The 21,620-nt window shown below is 29.9% G+C and overlaps 1 protein-coding gene and 1 long non-coding RNA gene across 4 annotated transcripts; one reads left to right on the top strand and one right to left on the bottom strand.

The window, feature by feature from the left end:
* Nucleotides 1–7,162: 7,162 nt before the first annotated feature.
* Nucleotides 7,163–10,735, bottom strand: LOC107939665 (uncharacterized). Of its 2 annotated transcripts, XR_005919531.1 has the most exons (5): nt 10,664–10,714; nt 9,233–9,886; nt 8,642–8,727; nt 7,689–7,755; nt 7,163–7,310 (listed from the first exon to the last, which is right to left on the bottom strand). It is a non-coding gene; the product is annotated as an uncharacterized lncRNA (long non-coding RNA). The 2 variants fall into 2 exon arrangements; XR_005919530.1 differs by lacking the exon at nt 7,163–7,310 and having other exon boundaries at nt 7,536–7,755; nt 10,664–10,735.
* Nucleotides 10,736–17,429: 6,694 nt separating this feature from the next.
* On the top strand, nt 17,430–21,302 carry LOC107930444 (subtilisin-like protease SBT2.2). 2 transcript variants are annotated; one of them, XM_016862119.2, is made up of 10 exons: nt 17,430–17,845; nt 18,067–18,208; nt 18,292–18,689; nt 18,874–18,969; nt 19,095–19,167; nt 19,242–19,524; nt 19,619–19,950; nt 20,034–20,304; nt 20,388–20,669; nt 20,751–21,302. In XM_016862119.2, exons 1-10 carry the CDS (start codon nt 17,655–17,657, stop codon nt 21,158–21,160), a joined length of 2,478 nt encoding a protein of 825 aa, XP_016717608.2. In that variant the 5' UTR covers nt 17,430–17,654; the 3' UTR covers nt 21,161–21,302. The 2 variants fall into 2 exon arrangements, with proteins under 2 accessions (XP_016717608.2, XP_016717607.2); XM_016862118.2 differs by having other exon boundaries at nt 18,055–18,208.
* Nucleotides 21,303–21,620: the final 318 nt, after the last annotated feature.

The raw sequence follows: 21,620 nt of genomic DNA, 5'->3' as shown, positions 1-21,620 counted from the left end.
TATTAATTTTAAGTTGAATTTTTACATTCAATTTTTTTTTAAAAAATAAATTTTAACTATTTTTTAATCAATTAACTCGTGATACTAAAAATTAACAAAAGATTTTATTATAGTATAAACTTGTACTATGAAATTATATATTTGCCTTCATGTAAATTTTTCGTGTCATAATCGAATAGATAAATATCGGTTCAATTGATAAAAGATTAATGTATCATTTTTATTAAATAATGATTAATATGGTTATTATGGTGTTTTTACCTTTTTTATGTATTTATATAATATTTAAATAAAATAATTTGAACACATATTTAATAAAATTTATACACCAATTCGATATCATAATTTTAATTATCATAGTAACCTAATTGTGTCCACTATAAAATGGTTTAGTTCAATCCAACGAATCTTACCCACTAAAAACGTTTTTCTTTTTAAAAAATAATTGTCACTAGGAGATAAGTCCAAAGTTATAGGTCAACTCTAAAATTGGTCAAATGGGGTTCGGTGGTGATACTTTTAATTCATAAATTTTAGTCATTGCAAATCACATCTATTTTCCACTAAAAACTCAAAAAGTTACCTTAAATTGGACTTCACCTAATAGATTGAAAATAATAGTGGGGATTTAAATGTAATTTTTTTTTCTAATTTTAATTGATATTTGGATACATAATCAAAAGATTAAAATTTCTATGTAATGAGATGTAAAGGCGAGAGAAAAGTTATGGAAATTAAGGTTGGAAAGTGTTGAAGCTTATGTATATGTTTATTTGATTTAAAATGAACAAATAAAGTATTATGTCAATAAATGTGTAAAAGCTCGATTTTGGGTCTAGTCGGAACAGTGGTTTTGGGACCACAAATCCGACAAGGAAAAATGTAATGGCCTGAATTTTCAGAGGTGTCGGAACGATGATTCGAGATCACTAAATTTGAAAAATGGATAGAAAATATTATTAATTTAGTGAGTATAAGTTAAATGTGAAGTTAGGAAAATTTTTGAAGTAGTGAATAGTGCACTAGAAATAAATATTAAAATATTTTTATAAATATTTATGGAGTGTTAAAAAGTTAGTATTAAAGTTTCGTTAAGAAATTTTAAAGTTCCGATAATTAATTGAACAAAAAGGACTAAATTGTAACAAATGCAAAATTATGGGAAATGATTAAATAGCTTAAATGATAAAAGGAAGAGGGCTTAAAAGGCAAATAGACCCAATGTCTATTTGGGCTGGACGGCAAAGGCATGAAATCAGCAACAAAGCAAGGAGAATTAAGGGCAAAATTGGAATATTGCAAAATTTACTTAATAAAGTTAGGACCAAAGTGGAATTATCTAGATTTCTCTTTATTTTTCTGCATTCTCATCAGCAAAAACACCATAGAAGGGTTTCCTTAAGCTGGTTCTTCCTATTTTTACTGCAGGTAAGTTCAATTCTTGATTATTTCTTGAAAATTTTGTGTTTTTGTGACTTTTACAACTAGGCCCACTTATTGTATTCATTAGTTTTTGATTCTAAGAAGTTGAAAGTTGCTATGAATACATGCTGGAAGTATATGATGATTTAGCATGGAATTAGAGCTTTAAATTGTTCATATGCTGATTTTATTGAAAGAATTGAATAGAAAGTGAATGTTTGGGACCTAATAGTAAAAGTGTTTGAAGTTAGGGTTCTATGTGGAAATTATAAATTTCAATAGTTGTGAAATAATTTATAATGTCTAGTTAAAGTACTAATTGAGAAAATTTAGCTTAATTGAGGGGTTAATTGAGCAAGGACTGAATTGTATGAACTGTGAAATTTGAGGCAAAATGGAAATCAACATTTTACACTAAAACAGTTTTGGACAGCAGCAGTGGTTTAACTTTGAAAAATCACCAAAAATTGTGGGAATTGAATTAGAGGATTAATAAAATATAAAATTAAAGCTTATTGAGTCTAGTTTCTCATAGAAGAAACGGTGTAAGTAATGGAATTGTAAATTATGAGTTATAATAAATTTTGTGAGACAATGTCAGAATAATTTCGGGTTCCCCTATTCTAATTTTGGAAAATCAGTAAAAATTGAAGAAAAATAAATATGAGTTATAATTTATATGCTTGGAATCCTTAATGAGTCTATTTTCAAAAGAAATAAACGAAACATCATCCGAATTCTGTACAATTAGATAATTCATTTTTAGTGAAGAATGGTCGGAACTGTCAGACAGCGAAATAGGGGAAATTTAAAGAATAAACTGTACTATTTGGCTAAACCAAAAATTCTGAAAATTTTATGGTAAGAAGATATGTGAGTCTAGTTTCAGGAAAATTTAACGGATCTTAATTTGGAACTCTATAGCTCCGGATAAAAATAATTTAGTGACTCTGACTCGGATAAACAGCTTTGAATATACATTTGAGTGAATAGTGAAATTATAGCTAATGTTGTTTAAGTGTGTTATACACATTAAGGATGTGGAATGGAGAGGAGGAGGAGGAAAATTAGGAAATATATGAATGATTTGTGTATAACTGGTCATAAGCTTGATTATAATTGATAAACGATGAAATAGAAATGATGCTTATATTTGTGCATTATTGGTCATGGTTTAAGCTCATGTGTGAAAATAAAGTTTCATAGTATGTGTGTATGGTATATTCGGTATATGATTTGGCATGAAATAATGTCATGAATGGTTTATAAATTAACACATGTTGGTAAGCGTGATACATGAATAAATGTTGTGCTCATCCATGCTTATAATGCTTATGCTATGTGTGTATTTGGCTAACATATTTGGTGTACATGCTTAGGCTTTGGCCAAGTAGTGGCTAGATTATGCCACGTTAAATTTATAAGTTATGCATTGAAATAGTAAGTTCATATGGCTGAAATTTAATGATTAAATGTTAATTTCATGAATTATATAATGTATGATGAAATATATTTATTGTTGAAATGAGAATAAAATAAAAATGCGAAAACCGAATAAATGATCAAATTGAGCGGAACGCCGGATTTGAGTACTTCTGATCAGTGACAAGTGATAAGTAGTAGCTTCAGCTACACTTATCTGATCAGTAATAAGCGGCAAGTGATAAGTGGTAGCTTAGCTACACTTATTTGATTAGGGACAAGTGATAAGTGATCATATGTAAGACCATAGTTATACTATGACAAAGTGGAAGTGAAGTACTCAATTTTCCGTAACCGTTCCCTAATTTGATTAAGGATGGTAAGTGATAAATGGGCCCAAAAGAATTAAAGTAAATGGATAAGTTGTAGTGTATTTATACCAGGATGATGTTGTTATTTAAGCTAAAGTGATATTTTCATTGCAAAATTGAGAATTTCATAAATGTGTTAATGAATGGTATAATCGATAAATGTTGAGTTAAATGGTAAATACGTATTAATGTTAAACTTAATGAGATTGAATTGTATGTGAATTAAATGGAAATTGCTAGTGATATGATCTAAATTGTGAGTATGAGAAATTGCGAATTGAGTGAAATGGAAATGAAGCATTGAATTGCATGAGTATGTATCGGGTCTCGTAGGCTCTATTTATTAAGATTATAATATTTTGAGGATATATTGTGAAGAGTTATAAAAGCATGTTAATAATTTTGAAAGTTTTAATTTAGATGAAATTTTATAACTCGGTTAAATACGTTTACAAGTGTATGTGTTCTGGTAATGTCTCGTACTCTATTCCGGTGTTGGATACGGTAAGGGGTGTGACAAAATGTTTTAGTGAACTCAAATGATATATGATATGTAATGACCCAAAATTCACGGGCATCGAAAAAGTATAATATCGGGCCTCCGTCTTAGTAAATTGAGTCCTAAAATAATTATTAGAAATATTTACGAGACTAGTTGTGTGTTTAATTAAGTTTTAGATAGATGAATTTAATCTAATTAAGAATAATTAGGAAAAAGGATTAAATTGAATAAAGGGTAAATGTTTAATTATAGATCAAAAGAAATAAGAGGGACCAAATGGGCAATTAAGCCACATTTGGAAGTTGAGGCGGCATAACATTGTAAAAATCTTAGATTTTTATATTATTTATTTATATAAATATATAAATTAATTATAAAGGATATTATTAAATTAATTATATTATAAATATTATATTAAGAAATAAATTAAATAAAGACAAATGTATGGTGATATTTAATACAAGTGTATTAATAAAATACATACATTTGTAATACTTATATTTAATTACTAAATAGATATTTGTTTTAATTATTATATTAAAGTAATTAAATAAAAGAAAACAAAAGAAATAAAATAAAGGAAATAAAGTAAAGTAAGTTAAAATAAAAGAATAAAAGAAACAAAAGAAGAAAGAAACAGAATAGCCAAAGACGAAACAGAGAAGAAACAGGGGAGAAAGAAGAAAAAAGAAAGAAAAAGGAAAAATTGAAGGTTTAAGGTTTAAAGCTTTGATTGCTAACAAAGAACCCGAGGCATCGGCGTCAAAAGGAAAGGAGAAAGTTATCGAGGACTAAAACGGGAGAATAACGGTTTGTATTACTATAATTCAAGTTATTTATTATTAAATGCTAAATTTTAATTTATGTGTCTAGTAAATGAAATGTGAGGTAAGTATAATATTAGTATTAATTTATTATTAGTATTATTATTATTATGAGTGGGAATTAAATTGAATAGTTTATATGAATTAATATTTGAATTGTTTGTTGATTGAAAGCGGGAAATGAATTTGAATCGAATTGTGAATGGTATTAAATTGTATGGAAATGTATTGAGTTGTGAAAATGTGTGAATTTGTGAAATAATTATTGATTGAAGGTGGAAAAATGATTGAATTGAAAGTGTGAGAAATTGTGATTGAATTGAGAATATATGTGATTTAAATACCCTATTAACTAGTCGGGCTGAGTCGGATATAGTTGGCATGCCATAGGATTGGAAGAGTTCAGGGATACTTCGACCTCGAGTCGATGAGACACTGGGTGTCACTATATTTCTTCGGATAGATTCGATGAGGTACTAGGTACCAACTTTCTTCGGCTTTGCCGATGAGACACTGGGTGTCAACTATTGCTTCGAACTATCCGATGAGGCACTGGGTGCCATTCTGGTGTGTTTGGTTGGATCCGTGTATCCGCCAAAGTCCGAGTTTTGTTAATAGGGTAAATGATGAAATGATAAACCGAACGAGTTGGTCAAACGAGCTATTGAAATGATATGAAAAAGTTGAATTGTGAATTGAAATGTGAAATGAGATTGAGAAATGAACCTAAGGTTCGTGATTTATTCAAACTCAAATTGTGGATATACGATATTGGTTGATGAATTGCTATTGTTGAAATATTGAATTTAAATTGTATATACGATTTATGCATTACATGTACATTATTGTTATAATTTGAATTATGGTAATACCACTGAATATGAATTACTCAGCGTACGGTTGTTTCCGTGCGCAGGTCGATAGAAGTCAAAGGTCCCGGTTCAGCATCCAGATTAATCTCGGCTTCGGCAAAACTTGGTGATGTATTTTTCCTTTGGTAAAGGTGGCATGTACATAGATTGTGTATAAAGGTTATTATGTTTTAATATATAATGGTTAAAAATGTTAGTATTAAAAGTTTATGGATTTTAATGAAAGAAGTCTATCTATTTTATCTAATTAGTACATTGTTAAATTTTAAATTGATATTGTGTAGATTGAGTTTGATTAGAAGTATTTAGAATAGAAAATGTGAATGTGAAATGAATTGGTTGAATTGGTGATATTTGGGAACTATATGGTTTTAATTTGCAGGGGGTTTTATGTAAAAATAAGCAGAAATGCTGCCGAAATTTTTATAAAAAAAATGAAGTCATTTGGTAAACAAACTAATAAATTTTATGAATTATTTTAATATATTGGTTATTTATTTAAGAATTGTTGTAAATCGTTTGATACGTCCGGTAATGCCTCGTAATTCTGTTCCGGCGACGGTTCGGGGTTAAGGGGTGTTACATGATATGTAATAATAAAATGATTTTTTGGAGTTGAGATGGGTTAGGGATTCGGATGGGAACTGGGTTGGTGTTGCGAAGGGTTTGGAGAGGATCAGGAGAGGAGAAATGGATTATATGTTTAATGGAGTTTTGTAATCAGAGTTCTGTTTTTGGATTGGAGCTCAATAATTTATTGAAATACCATATGTTATGATTGATTGAAACTCTTTTGAGGCTCACTCAGGATTACAAAAGTGATATCTGAAAGTAAATGTATATGTCTATATGTAATAATATGTGAAAGTATAGATAAAATTGAACATGTGAATTAAATGTTAAAATATATGTAAATGAAGTATTTATGTTATGTTTGTGAAATGAGAGAAAGATTTGGATATGCGAATGCGAAAGTTAATTAGTGATAATATATGTTGAAGTTAAGACTATAAGTTATAAAGTTAATTTAAATGATCTTATGTTTTGAAAAAAAAAATTAAAAGTTTAAGTTTATTAGTGACAGAAACTATTATTTTTTATATTCTTATTTGTATTTAATTTTTGTAGTATGGACACATTTTATATGCATACCATGTTTATATTATTTTTCATATCTAGATCCTGCTATGGACCAATTTGTTAAACATGGAGAAATTTGAATATCTTTTTGGCCTTTTAGCCAATTATTCCACTTATAATAAACTACTTCTTAACTTTTGAACGCATTAAAAATCATATCATTTGGATTTATATAGCTAAAGTTAGGATTAATTTACTGAAGCATGTGTTGCTAATTGTGAGATTGGGCTTGGATCAATAAAGATATTAAAATCAAGGCCCAACTACAATCTTTTGCATTTTTTAATTCATCTAATAAGGAGATGTGTATGCCAATTGTATCTTAGCTTAATTAGTGTGGGCATTATTGTTAATGTAGAAAGAAGTGGATTTGGGTGCGTTGAAATGTAATATCCTCTTATTTATGGGTTGAGGAGGGGCTATGCCTAATTCTAGTGTAACATCCTTAGCCCATATCCACGCCGGAACAAGGTTACGAAGTATTACTAAAATTTACAAATCAAATATAGACAATTCATAACATTTAACATTCATATCAGAAATCAATCATAATCAATCATATTGTCCCTTATATAAGCCATCAAGGCCCAAAATACGCATTAGAAATAAGTCAAGACTAAACCAAGTACTTAGGAAAATTTTCAAAAATCATCAAAAAAAATTTTAAGGTGCAGGGGACACATGCCCGTGTCTATTCCCGTGTGGACGAAAATAGGTCATTTTCCAAGCCACATTTCTCGCCCATTTTGATTTCAACCTAAATACATCAATTTGCACACCCATAAGCCGTAACAAGACTTTCAATCCAAGTCAAAATCAAGCTTAATACATAACGCATTATCACATATGATCAATAATCCAAACTTACCAAAATAACCGTACACACATATATGCATATTTTACTAATTATACTATCTCAAACTACTCGTCAATATGCCTATGTGATTTCCATCATTCATCCATTTAAAACACACATCAAACATGTTAAGGCCTTATATATATACATGCATATCAAAATGTACCAATCACAAGCCATACTAATGACTAATTTCAACCAAACACATACATGCCATCATTGGCCAAATTTAGCTTATACATGCCATTATAACCAAATTTTAGTTTGTTATATATATACCGAAATGAGCTGATGGATAGTGTGAGATATCTCCACCAAGCTTCCAACCCAACGAGCTTCCGAATTACTATAAAATAGAAAGAATAAAATAGAGTAAGCATTTAATGCTTAGTAAGTTCATATAACATGGAATTTAACTTACCAATTAATCACAATTAAGGTAATCATACAAATCATATTCAAACCAAATTGACCAGAAGCCCTAACACATATTCTCATCAACTGTGTTAGACATGTATTTCATATAAACATCAAGAAACATGTATAAAGTCAACAATAATCAAATTTCCATATACATATACTTTCCACATCAAATGTCCATATAACATGTATAAATCAGATCCATGTATTTAAGTATTTACTCATAATAATTCATTTCAAATTTATATTGTTTAATGTCAGAACTTTGCCCGTTGAATCATTTACAATTTCGATGGATACACGGGTAGTACACACGAAGTGTACAAATCTATAATCCGTCAATTCATATATAGGTATGCCCATACGGGCATGTAATCGGGAAGCTCTTCCGAGTCATGTAACAGGAAGCTCATGTGATCTGTATAATGGGAAGCTCATGCGAGCCATTTATCGGGAAGCTCAAGAGAGCCATTAATCAGGAAGCTTATAAGAGCCATATATCGGGAAGCTTGTGAGAGCTAAGTATCAGAAAGCTCGTGAGAGCCAAATAACGGGAAGTTCAAGAGAGCCATATATCGGGATGCTCATAAGAGCTGTGGTGAGTCCGCAACACATGTAGGGCCACAACAAATCGGGAACCCTTAATGACAATGTCATTTGTATCCATCAAATTTCTTACGTTCAAAAAAGATTTGGTACTTGTCAGATATCTTTGGATATGTGATCAATACTTATACATGATAATTATACATTTCACAAACATAACATTCAATTTAAACATATAAGCATACAATTTAGTTACACAAACTTACCTCGACAAATGTTCGTAGACTTGTAAGCTACTAGTCCAATACTTTTTCTTTTCCTCGTTCTAACTTCGTATTTGGTCTATCCGAATCTATATAAATGAATTTAACTCAATTTAATACAATTCATACTCAATTCAACTCAATACATATCTGGAAAAATTTATATTTTAATACAATTCATACTCAATACATATCTGGCAAAATTTCTATTTTACCCCTATACTTTTAATAAATTACAATTTTATGCCTAGGCTCGAAAAATAAAATTCATACAATTTAATCCTTATTCCTAGCCTAGCCGATTTTCATGTATCACAATAGCAGCCCATGTATTTCATAAAATTTAGAATTTTTTTCATGAATTTTCTATCTTTTCAATTTAATCCCTAAATTACAATTTCATCAAAATTCCTTAACAAAATACTTTAAACTACCCATCAACATCTCAAATTCATCATTTAATAACTAAAATCATATAAACTAATCAATGACAACTTCCAAAATTTTCAATAAAATCAAAAACTAAGATAAGATTTAGTTGGACCTAATTGTAATAATCTCAAAAACATAAAAACGGGTAAGAATTGAACTCACATGAAGCAAAAATTGAAGAACCAGCTTAAGCTCTCTTCTATGTCTGTTTTTGAACTGAAATTGATGATGATAATTGTAACACCCCCTAACCCCAAACCGTCGCCGGAACAGGGTTACGAGGCATTACCGGACATATCAAACAATTTACAAATAATTCTAAATAAATAACCAACATATTAAAATAATTCATAAATTGTTATAAATTTGTACTAATTGATTTCATTCATTTTTTTTATAAAAATTTCGGCAGCATTTCGACTTATTTTTACATTAAACCCCCTGCAAAATTTCAAACATAACCAACTCAATTTCAGCATTTCAACCAAGGCATTTATATACTTAATCCTACTTGACATATAGACATAACAACTTAAGTAAATAAAATCCTATTATCATTTCTAATTAACACATAAAACTAACTAAGCCATTTCAACTTGATACCAATGCTAAAAAAAAACTTATACCATTTTCTAATATAATCATCAAAACACATAATATCTTACTTTACAACAAAACTATATAACATGCCAAAATAACTATTATAAATCCTATGTACATGCCACTTTCTCTTAAAGGAAGAAAACATCACCAAAATCTTTATGTCGGAGTCGGGATTGTCCTGGATGCTGAACCGAGACTCAACCCCTTTTCAACCTGCGCACGGAAACAACCGTACGCTGAGTATTTTATACTCAGTGGTATTACTATAAATTAAACTATTTAATAATAATAAAATTTCAAATATTGACCATAGTCTTTAAAAAAATCACTTTAAACTAAATATAAATATTCATATATCATTCCATAAATCTTAAATTTATATATTTAAATATTTACATACTAAATCAATTCATAATTTATATCATACATTCTTTCTCATATTTTTCAATAGTGTCAAATCCACTAATCTCATTTTCAAATTTCCATTTCAATTATTTACCCTATTAACAAGGCTCGGACTCTGACAGATACGCGGATTCCACCCAAACACACCAAAATATCCAACCTAAACACACCCGGAATAATTTAAATCCTCCATAACACATCAGTATATCATAACCTCCCAAACACACCAATAAGGCATTTAATGCCTCTTCGGATAAACCGAAGCATTTAATAACATAGTCATCTTCTCGGCCGAACTACAAATCTCCTCATCACATCACAAATCCTATGGCATGCCATTTGTATCCAATCTAGTCCGATAAGTTAATAGGGTATTATTTTACTTTTCCTATTTCGAATTCATTTCCACAACAATTTCAAATATTCAATCAATACAAAACATCTATTATTTCAATTCACATATAATTCAATATACACATATTCTTACTTAATTTCAAATGTTAATACTTACCTTCCTTTAAATGTCTCATGAATACAATTTCAATATAGCATTTATTAAATAGATTAAGTTATAGTAATACAAACCCGGAATACGCGTTTACTCCTCAACGATCTTTTCTTTTCCTTTAGATGCCGATGCCTCGTTTTCCTTGTTAGCTACGAAAATAATAATTATTTTCACTATTAATTATAATCATTAAAAATAATAATAATAATAATTATATTAACAATAATAATAATAATAAAATTTTTATTCAATTCCTACTTATTCCCAATTTAATTCTAACTAAGCTTACTTATTTTTCTAACTTAATTCACACTCTATTTCTATTCAAATTCCTTCTAAATCCAAATTTATCTACTAATTTTTCAGCATTTTTCACAGGGATTTAAATAGCGGTCCGCTATCAGTATAGCGGCCGTTATATAGCGGTAGCGGCACCGTCCGAAACCGATATTGTTGAAAGTAGCGGTGTGAAGTGGAGTCACACCAATAGCGGTGGATCGCAGCCGCAATTTAACGGGTAACGGCCAATTGCGGCGATAACGGGCCGCTATTCCCGTTATTTTACAATAACGGAAAAAAAATTCTGCAGAGAAGGAAATATAGAGCAAAGGTAAGAACGGTAAAAGAGAAGTGAAAAAAGGGGTAAATGGGGAAGAAAATAAAGGCTGGTTAGTGGAATTGGGCTACTTTTGTTTTTACTTCATGTTTGGGCTTGTTTTTGTTTTACTTGTTTTGTTCCTTAGGCTTGTTGTGGTATTTGTTTAGCATTCTGCTCTGTGATTGGGTTTGTTCTTGGACTTTTGTTTTTCTGATTTTGCTTAGGCCTTTGTATTGTGTTGGCTTGAACTTTGTTTTGGCCTGTTTCAATATAATCAATGAATTTTATTCAAAAAAATATTTGAGACTCATATAAATTAGATTTAAAAAATTTTAAAAAATTAATTTCAATTATAAATTAAAAAATCAATATTTTCATTTACATAGAGTATTTTAACATAAAAATATATATAAATAATAAAAATATTTTTTATTACCATATCCTACTGTATCATTGTCTTCATTTTTTAAAAATTACAGTGTTATGATGAATATCTCTGGAATGTGTTTCACATTAACAACAAGTTCTAATTTTTTTACTGATATTAAATTGTTAGATTCCTAGCTTTCTGAGTCAGATTATGTCAACTGTATTACTCAAGTTTAATATTCTTTTAACCTTTTAATAAGTATTAGAAAATACTTTAAAAATCATTAAAAGTAATTTTTTATAATTAAAATTAAAATTATTATGTTTTACAATAAGTTGTGTGAATTTTAAAAAAATTCACGACCGCGATACCCGCAGTGACCGCAATAGCTTCAGTTATGTCCGCAACCGCGATAAGCGCAACGCGACCGAAAACGCGACCGCAACCGCAATTTAAATCCCTGATTTTTCACTAATTTCGAATTTTCCTCAGTTTAATCCCTAAAATTCAAAACTTATAGTTTAGTTCACAATTTAATCCTTTTATCAACTCTAACTAGAAACTCTATCAAATAACCCTCAATTCCATCATTTATTCAACATAAACCCTAATTTAAGGCTTTTTATAACTTAATCCCAATTATGTAAAACTTACAACTTAGTTCACAAATCATTCTTTTTATCTATTCTAACTAAAAATTCTATCAACTAAACCCCTAATTTAACAACTTGTTCAAAATGAATCATGTTCAAAAACCTATGAACTTCCATAACCTCCACTTAACTTCAACAAAATTTTGTTTTAAAGCTTTTAAAATATCAAAATGAAGAGGAAAGGGCTAAATTTAGCTTACCAATTAACTTGAAGCTTTAAATCCTTAGTTTTCCCTTTTATTTTTCTTTCCCCTTTTCTTCCCCTGTTTTCGTCTCTTTCCCTGCTTCTTTTCTAGCTATTCTGTTTCTTTTCTTCTTTGTTTCTTTCTTTTTTTTACTTTATATCTTTTATTTTAACTAATAATATATTTAAAAAAATCTTTTACTTATTAATTAAGCACATATTTATTTTAATTACAAGTGTACTCATGTAATTATTACTATTACACATGTCTTCAATATTTACCATACATTTGTCATCTTTTTTTTTTACTTATATAATATAATATAATATAATATAATATATAATATAATAAAATAATATATATAAAACATAAAAATCTAAGATTTTTATCACTTTTACCGCCCATTTCTTCTTAATGGCTTAATTTCCATTTTAATCCTTTTTATTTTTTTATTAATCTATAATTCAACTTTTAACTCTAGATCAATTTAGTCCTTTTTTCTTAATTTCTCTTAATTAAACTAAATTCACCCAATTAATACCTAATTAAACACACAACTAGTCTAATAAATATTTCTAATAATTATTTTCGAACTCAATTTACTAAGACGGAGGCCCGATAATATACTTTTTCGGTGCTTGTGAATTTTGGGTCATTACAATAATGTCTAGAAACCTTTACTTTCAATTTGTTTTAGTTTTAATTTCAACTTATTTACAATTTTACCATTAATTTGATTTGATTTTATTATTTTTCTATGCCGCCTCATCCATCTACTTTAGGTATATTTATTCCTGAAGTCCTCCCTTATTTATTAGTTAAGCTATTTATTCATTTAATTATCATAATCAGCAAGTTTTGCATTTTTTTTAATTTAGCCCTTTTTAACAAATTAGACATGTAATCGGTAGAATTTCTTAACGAGATTTTTATTCGACATTCCTATTATACCATATACCATAAAATAATATTAAAATAAATTTTCTTCCGACCTTGGATTTGTGATCTCGAAACCACTGTTTTGATTTCACTGAAAACGAGCTGTTACATCTAGGCATTGTGTTAAAAAAGTAGATATAATTAGAAGCTATAATGAGATTATTCAAAAAAATAAATAAGGAGATTTGTATTGTCGATTAAGTCTTAGCTCAGTTGGCATTGACATTCTTGCTAGAGGAGGAGGACGTGGGCTTGAGTGACGTTATTTTCCTATTTAAATGTTGAGGAGAGGCTATAGTTTGTTCTAGGCATTGATAAAAAAATAAGGAGATGCGTACTTAAGAAATTTGTGTATAATGTATTATAATTTTATATAAAAAATTTTACTTAAAAAAATATGAATTACTATAAAATTAAATAATCATATGTGTCATGTTAGTAAAAAAAAATTAGTTCATAATACAATTATTAATAAAAATAGCAAGAAAAATAAATATCATATGCAATTTTTATCTAATTATTCTAGTGCAAATTTGTTGAGTTAGTTCCTCTTTAATATTTAACATATACTTCTTACCATCATCTATTTGTCATTAACGGAGTTCATTATCTTCATTTGAATTTGAGTCTGCATTATTAAGATTATCAAGATCTCCTTCTTTCATGTACTCTTTGATGTATTCTTAATTCTATCTATGATTAACGTTACGAAATATGCAACATTGTTTTTTTTTATGCTATACTAATATTTCTCAACCATATTTTGAAGCCTTGAATGTCTCAAATTAAAAACTTCACGAGCTGTCTATTGTACTTGTGTCTAACACAATTTTCTCACATGGTATCATACCTCACAAGATGATGTACGAAAACATTTTTTATTTACATAATTAGCATAGATTTTATAATATTTGAGTTCACAATGTAAATAATTATATAAACTTAAATTATATTTTTTTATAATACGTAAATTAAATAAAAATAACAATATTTTTAGTGAAACGTTGAAAGGGGTAGCATTGTAATGATAAATGATAGAAAAAGAGAAAGGTGAGGTGGTATTTAGAAAGGCAAAGCGTGCACATGGAAGAAGTGATTGGTTTTTATTGAATTGAAATGAAGCCAAAGAGAAAGTGATAGTCATCATTAAGGAATCACATTCTTTTTTCAACTTTACCACCGTAAACGACTTTTTGCTATCGTATTCATCCCAAACGATTATACTTTTTATGGCTTTATTCGTAATTTAACCCCTAAATTATATAATAAATTCCACATTGGTCCTTAAAAAAATTATCAATTTCATCTTAGTTTATCCATAAAAGACGACATCAATCAGCAAGAACAGGACATATAGTAAATTCTTATATGATGTGATACACTTTTTGAATAAAATGTGATGGAAAAAGCCTTTAAGGACCAATATGAGAATCGAGGTATGATTTAAGAGTCAATTTATGAATAAAACCTATTTTTATTTCATGTAAATGCTCCAACCACTCGATTAAGTTTTGATGTTATCATATCACTATCTTTACATAAAGCTCAACATTATAAGGAACCTAACATTTCTGTGGCATGTTCTGTGTAATTCCATCATATAGGTATGTGGGTCTATTAAATATCCCCTTTTTCTTGTTAATGCTTGGGTTAAATATGAAGTGAATTTACGAGTAGAATTCAATTATGTAAAATAATATTAATGATTTTTGTTTTTATTTTGTATTTATAAATTATAATTAAAGGGTGAAGACAATAAGTCAAGCCATGATTGCCCACTCCCAAAAAGGAAAAGAAAACCCTAAAATTTTCCAGTACTATTACCATTAAATTTTATCACAATCATTACGCTAGTGAAAAAAAAACAACTAAATTCAAAAAAAATTAAATTAGGCTTTTAACATTTTTCATAATATATTATTTTATATTGATATTATCACATTTCTATGTATAATAATCTTAGTCGATTGAGTCTTAACTCGATTGACATGTGCATTGTTGTCAATACAGTAGGACGTGAGTTCAAGTGCGTTGAAGCGCATTATCCTCCTATTTACAAGTTGGGGAAGAACTATGGATAGTTCTAAACTGATATAATCAAACAAATAATTATATGATAATAAAATTATCAAAAATTAAAATTTCTTATTTTTATTTAAGAGCGTATAAATAATTCCGTGATTTTAACTTATTAAAAACAAGCATTCAAACAATAATTTTATTTATTTTTCTTTGTCTTTAAAGCTTTGAGCAATTTCCCTGATTTTAAGGGTTGGAGACTTGGCATGCTAAATGATTGCACTTTTGTAAATTTAGACATTAAAAAAAATAAAAATAAAAGTATTCTATTTTATTTTGATAATGTGTTTAAAGTGTATACTATCCATAGTCCATCCTCAACTCATAAATAAGTGGATAATATATTTTAATGCACTCAAATTCATGTCATCTTATATTAATAACAATACTTATACCAATTGAACTAAGACTCAGTCAATAATATTTTTTAATATTTTATAAGGATTGAAATGTGATTGATGATAAAAAAAACTCTCATACTAATAATATAATTTTCAATTTTCTTAAAATTAATATCATTAAAAACAATTTTTTTAATATTTTACAAAAATGTATTTTGTAATTAAAATAAATAATATTATTTGAGAGAATTTTAATTTTTTACTTTAAAAAAATAAAAAAAAACGCATAGCATGAGATTTGAACCTACACCAAATGAGTTAATAAATCCTTTAATTTACCAAGCTTTATTTTAATATTTTTATACTTTTTAATTTTATTATGCACAATTTATTACCTCAATCAACTGTATATATTAATAATGTATTTGATTGAGTTGGTGTCGCAAGTTAACTCGACACAAACTCAAAATTGAAGTAACACCATGGCCAATAATTTAATCCAATTTTTTTATTTTAATAACGTACATATTTCATACGTTATTACAAATTAATTTCAAATAATACGTTTCATCATTTATGATATATTATTTTCAAACAAATATTTACATTTTAAATTTGTAATTTTTATTATACTAATTCCCTAATGGCCTCAATATTAAGTGCCTTAGCTAGCAACTTAGTTTATTATTTTCAGATTTCAATGCATTGGACGAATTCTAAGCACTTATTATTATATTACCGATGGTACAAAAATTATTCTTAAACAAAGTTAATTCAATAATTAAAAAAAAAACATGTTATTGAAGTTGACATCATAAACTAGGTAGAGTGAGGGCCAAAAGTGTGTGTACATATATATAATGAGTAGGTTTTTAGTGGTAGAAAAAAATTAGGTTTAACTTGATACATGAAAACCCTAATCATCATATAAATATCTCAAAAAGTGATTAATGAATATATATGACACTAATAATCTTTTTAAAAATTTGGTATTCATATATTTTTACATAAAATAATTAAAAATAATTTAAATTATAATTTATAAATTATTAACAGTAACGAATAATACAATAACACATACCTCTTAAAATATATTTTAAAAAAAATTAACTTGATTTTAACAACTCCAATAATAATATGTTTTAAAAATAACTTTTTAAATTTAAAAATGTTTAACAAAAGCGCTATAAAAAAAACAGTGGAAGTCAAAAAGACACAAGCATTGCAATAATGCAATATGCAACTGTCGGAAAATGGAGAAAAACAACAAAAGAACAAAACGTTCTTATATATGGGTTAAAATTTGCTATCGATCCTTGTAGTTTGATAAAATCTAAAAATTAGTCATGTAACTTTTTTTATTTAAATTTATAATCCAATCATCAACGTCATACTTGAAATAAAATTATTAAATCGAAACTCACTTAATATTTTTAATAAAATTTCCATCTTTTTTTAGGTTATTTGATAAAAAATGCAAATTTAAGGACTAAAAGAGATAACAAATTAAATAAAGAGTTAAAATGACTATTATTATGAAGTTGAAGGGCCAAAAAATCATTACGCCAAAAAGCAAATCACGTCAGCCCAGACAAAGCTGCAGTCAATTCATTTCCATCGGATCAATCCAATTCCACCATTTTCAATCTCTTATTTATAAATTCAACACCCTCTCTCTATTTCTTTAATCAAAGCCTCAAAAGCTCAAAAAAGCGTTCCAAAAAAACCAAGTCTGTCTTTGTCTTTCTCAATGACAATGGCTGTCTCATTTTCCATTAAAACTATACTATTTCTTAATTAATGGCTTTGCTTCTTCTCCTTCTACCTCAGTAAAGGGTACCCTTTTTCCTTCACTCTTATTGGGTTACTCATCTCAGTTTAAATCTGGAATTTAAAAAAAAAAATGGGGAACCTTTATTGGGTTTACTTAGTGCTGCCATTTTGTTTTGGGTTGGTTTTAAACACTTTGAGTCAAGAGAACTCAGATTCAGATGTATACATTGTCACTCTTAAGCAAGCTCCTTTATCTCTTAGCTATCAAGGGTTCAACAATGGCTCTACTTCAGTGAGATTAAACAAGCTTTACAAGCCAAGGCATGAACTTTTTTTACACTTACCTGCTACATTTCTGTATCTTAATAGGTTGTTTGTTTCTCTAGAAAATGGGAGCACTTAGACATTCATAAATATCCAACAATTAGTAATTGCTTTGCTAAATTTTGATTATTGTGTTCATTGTTGCCTTATTCAGTTGTTTGAAGATGTAATGTTTAGAGATTGCCTAATAATTTCTCTATATTTAGGAACGATTCAAGATCACATCAAAGGTCTAGTTCTTATATATCTCGAGTTCATGATTCTTTGTTAAAGAAAGCTTTGAAGGGGGAGAAATATATGAAGTTATATAGTTACCATTACTTGATTAACGGCTTTTCAGTGCTTATTACTCCTCAACAGGTATATTATCATTCAATGTTCTTCATAATTATCCATCATTTTGGAACACTGTTCTTAATTAGTTGTATTCTTTTATTTATAAGGCGGACATGCTTTCGAGGAGACAAGAAGTTGCGAATGTTGTGTTGGATTTTCCTGTTAGAACTGCAACCACATATACTCCACAGTTCTTAGGTCTACTAAAGGGTGTATGGCCCCGGGATGGCGGATATGAAACGGCCGGAGAGGGTATTGTAATCGGGTTTATTGATACCGGTATAGATCCAACTCATTCTAGCTTTGCCGATGATGTATCAGACCATAAATACCCTATTCCGGACCATTTTTCCGGCATTTGTGAAGTTACTCGAGACTTTCCTTCCGGATCATGCAATAGGAAGCTTGTCGGAGCACGCCATTTTGCAGCATCTGCTATAACGAGGGGAGTATTCAATTCATCTCAGGACTATGCTTCACCGTTAGACGGTAATGGCCATGGCACGTAAGTAAATATTAACTGGTTTTTATTGATCATTTTTGAGATCTTGGATAGACACTTAACATTGGGATGGACTTATGTTGAATGATCTGCAATAAATTCCCAAAACTTGCTTACGAGGTGACTTGACATTATCGGTCTTGGTTGAACCTTCTAATGTTTGTCGATGAATATAATACTAATGCAGGCACACGGCTTCGGTCTCAGCAGGAAACCATGGGATTCCAGTGATGGTGGCTGGAAACTACTTCGGAAATGCTAGTGGGATGGCTCCTCGTTCACAGTAAGTTTCATGAGAAATCTTTAAAGTTTTGAGTCTAGTTTAATTTTGTCAATCGAACCCACCTGTTTCTCGAACATGTACTCATTTCTATTTGATCATACTAATGATGTGCCTACTTTTTCCAGTATTGCTGTTTACAAAGCTTTATATAAGAGTTTCGGTGGATTTGCTGCAGATGTAGTTGCTGCTATAGACCAGGTATGCCTTAGTTTCGGTTTCAATTTTGGCAAATAAGTTTATGTCACATGACTTGTTCGTCATACATATTGCAGGCAGCTCAAGACGGGGTCGATATAATAAGCTTATCGATAACTCCCAATAGACGTCCACCCGGTATTGCAACGTTTTTCAATCCCATTGACATGGCATTGCTATCAGCTGTGAAGTCTGGTATTTTCGTTGTCCAAGCTGCCGGAAATACCGGACCGTCACCTAAGAGTATGTCTTCTTTCAGTCCATGGATCTTCACTGTTGGTGCTGCCTCTCATGACAGAGTATATTCTAACTCTATCGTCCTTGGAAACAATGTAACTATCCCTGGAGTTGGACTTGCCCGTAAGTCTCCTTAATTTGTATGAGATTATGTGAGCTCAGATTTGAGTGTCATATAATTGATTGTTGTCACTCACTCGGTTATTTTTTTCGACAGCGGGTACATGTTCAAATGAAATGTACACATTGATTTCTGCAGTTCATGCTCTAAGCAATGAAACAACACTTGCCAATGATATGTATGCCGGTGAATGCCAAGACCCCAGTAATTTTGATCGGGAATTTATCCAAGGAAACTTGTTAATCTGTAGCTATTCGATCCGGTTTGTGCTCGGACTCTCTACGGTCAAGCAGGCCTTACAAACTGCGAAAAACCTCAGTGCAGCTGGTGTTGTGTTCTGTATGGATCCTTTCGTAATTGGTTTTCAGCTTAATCCAACACCATTGAACATGCCTGGCATCATAATTCCTTCTACAAACGATTCCAAGGTTTGATTCTGCTTGTTCCTTTTTTTTTTGAGACGGCATATGCAAATTACCTGTTCTTTGTTTTTAATGTCAATGATGAACAGATTTTACTCCAATATTACAATTCTTCTTTGGAGAGAGATGGTTTCACAAAGAAAATTGTTAGATTCGGGGCAGTTGCGAGCATTTCAGGTGGACTGGAAGCAAACTATAGTGTCTCGGCTCCAAAGGTCATGTATTATTCTGCCCGAGGACCAGATCCTGAGGACGGTTTTCTAGACAACGCGGACATAATGAAACCGAACTTGGTTGCTCCTGGGAATTCAATATGGGCTGCTTGGAGTACTCTCGGCATGGAATCAGTTGAATTCCAAGGTAATAGTTAAACAAACACGATAGATAACTTGATTACAATTCGATATCAGCTACATCGTTAAACAATTAACTCGATATCTTAGGTGAAAGCTTCGCGATGATGTCCGGGACAAGCATGGCGGCTCCTCATATTGCCGGGCTAGCTGCATTGATAAAACAAAAGTTTCCTCATTTCAGTCCAGCAGCCATTGCTTCAGCACTTTCTACAACGGCTTCACTTTACGACAAAAACGGCAGTCCGATAATGGCTCAACGCGCTTATACGAACCCTGATCTAAACCAATCTCCAGCTACACCATTTGACATGGGGAACGGCTTCGTAAACGCATCATCGGCTCTCGATCCGGGTCTAATCTTCGAATCAAGTAAGCCAATTCGAGAAAATCGAACTTATCATAACCCATCCTACAACATCTCATTCTAATCACATTATGTACTTGTTGCAGCCTATGAAGATTATATGTCCTTTCTTTGCGGCATCAACGGTTCAATCCCCATTGTTTTTAACCACACGGGTCAAAACTGTCAGCTCTATAACTCGACAGTCACCGCTGCTGACTTAAACTTGCCATCGATCACCATTGCAAGACTGAACCGATCTCAAACCGTTGGAAGATCATTGACAAACATTGCGGGCAATGAATCGTACAGGGTTGATTGGACTGCTCCTTTCGGTGTTTCAATGAACGTCACTCCAGCTCATTTCTTCATTGCCATGGGGGAGAAGCAAGTCTTAAATATAACCTTTAATGCGATGACAAATGATTCCACCGCCAGTTTTGGGAGGATCGGACTTGTCGGAAACGGTGGCCATAACCTTAATATACCATTATCAGTCATTGTAAAGCTTTACTAGTGAGTTTTTTACAGTATGCCTTTTTGCTTTGTTCTTCAGCTTTTTCGTTGCCTTAGCTTTCAACCAATTTTTTTCATTCATTACCATGTAAATGCAAATCATTTTGTAATCAAAATTGATTAAATAGTTTAGTAGTTGTTCATTTTGCCGATTTATATTTTTATATAAAATCTAACAAAATAGTGGATTTTGTACTTAAAAGACTAGAAACCCAAAATTTGTAATTTAATCCCAAATTAAAACTCACATATAATTTACTCATTATTAACAACAAGAGTAAATCTAAAGTGTTTTTTCAATGTTTTTCTATTTTCTTTAGCCAAAATTTTAGCAATTAAAGTGTTATAAAATATGATATTTAAAAGAAAACTATTGAAAAAAAAATGAAATAAGTTCCAAGATAAACTCATTGGTCTCAACAATTGGCTCGAAAAATGGCTCGTTAGTTGAGAGAAGTTTT

Source organism: Gossypium hirsutum, chromosome D10 (genome assembly GCF_007990345.1).
Source record: "Gossypium hirsutum isolate 1008001.06 chromosome D10, Gossypium_hirsutum_v2.1, whole genome shotgun sequence".
NCBI classification, from domain to species: Eukaryota; Viridiplantae; Streptophyta; class Magnoliopsida; order Malvales; family Malvaceae; genus Gossypium; species Gossypium hirsutum.
Note: the sequence above shows the minus strand (reverse complement) of the source record. Positions and strands in the feature narration are given on the sequence as shown.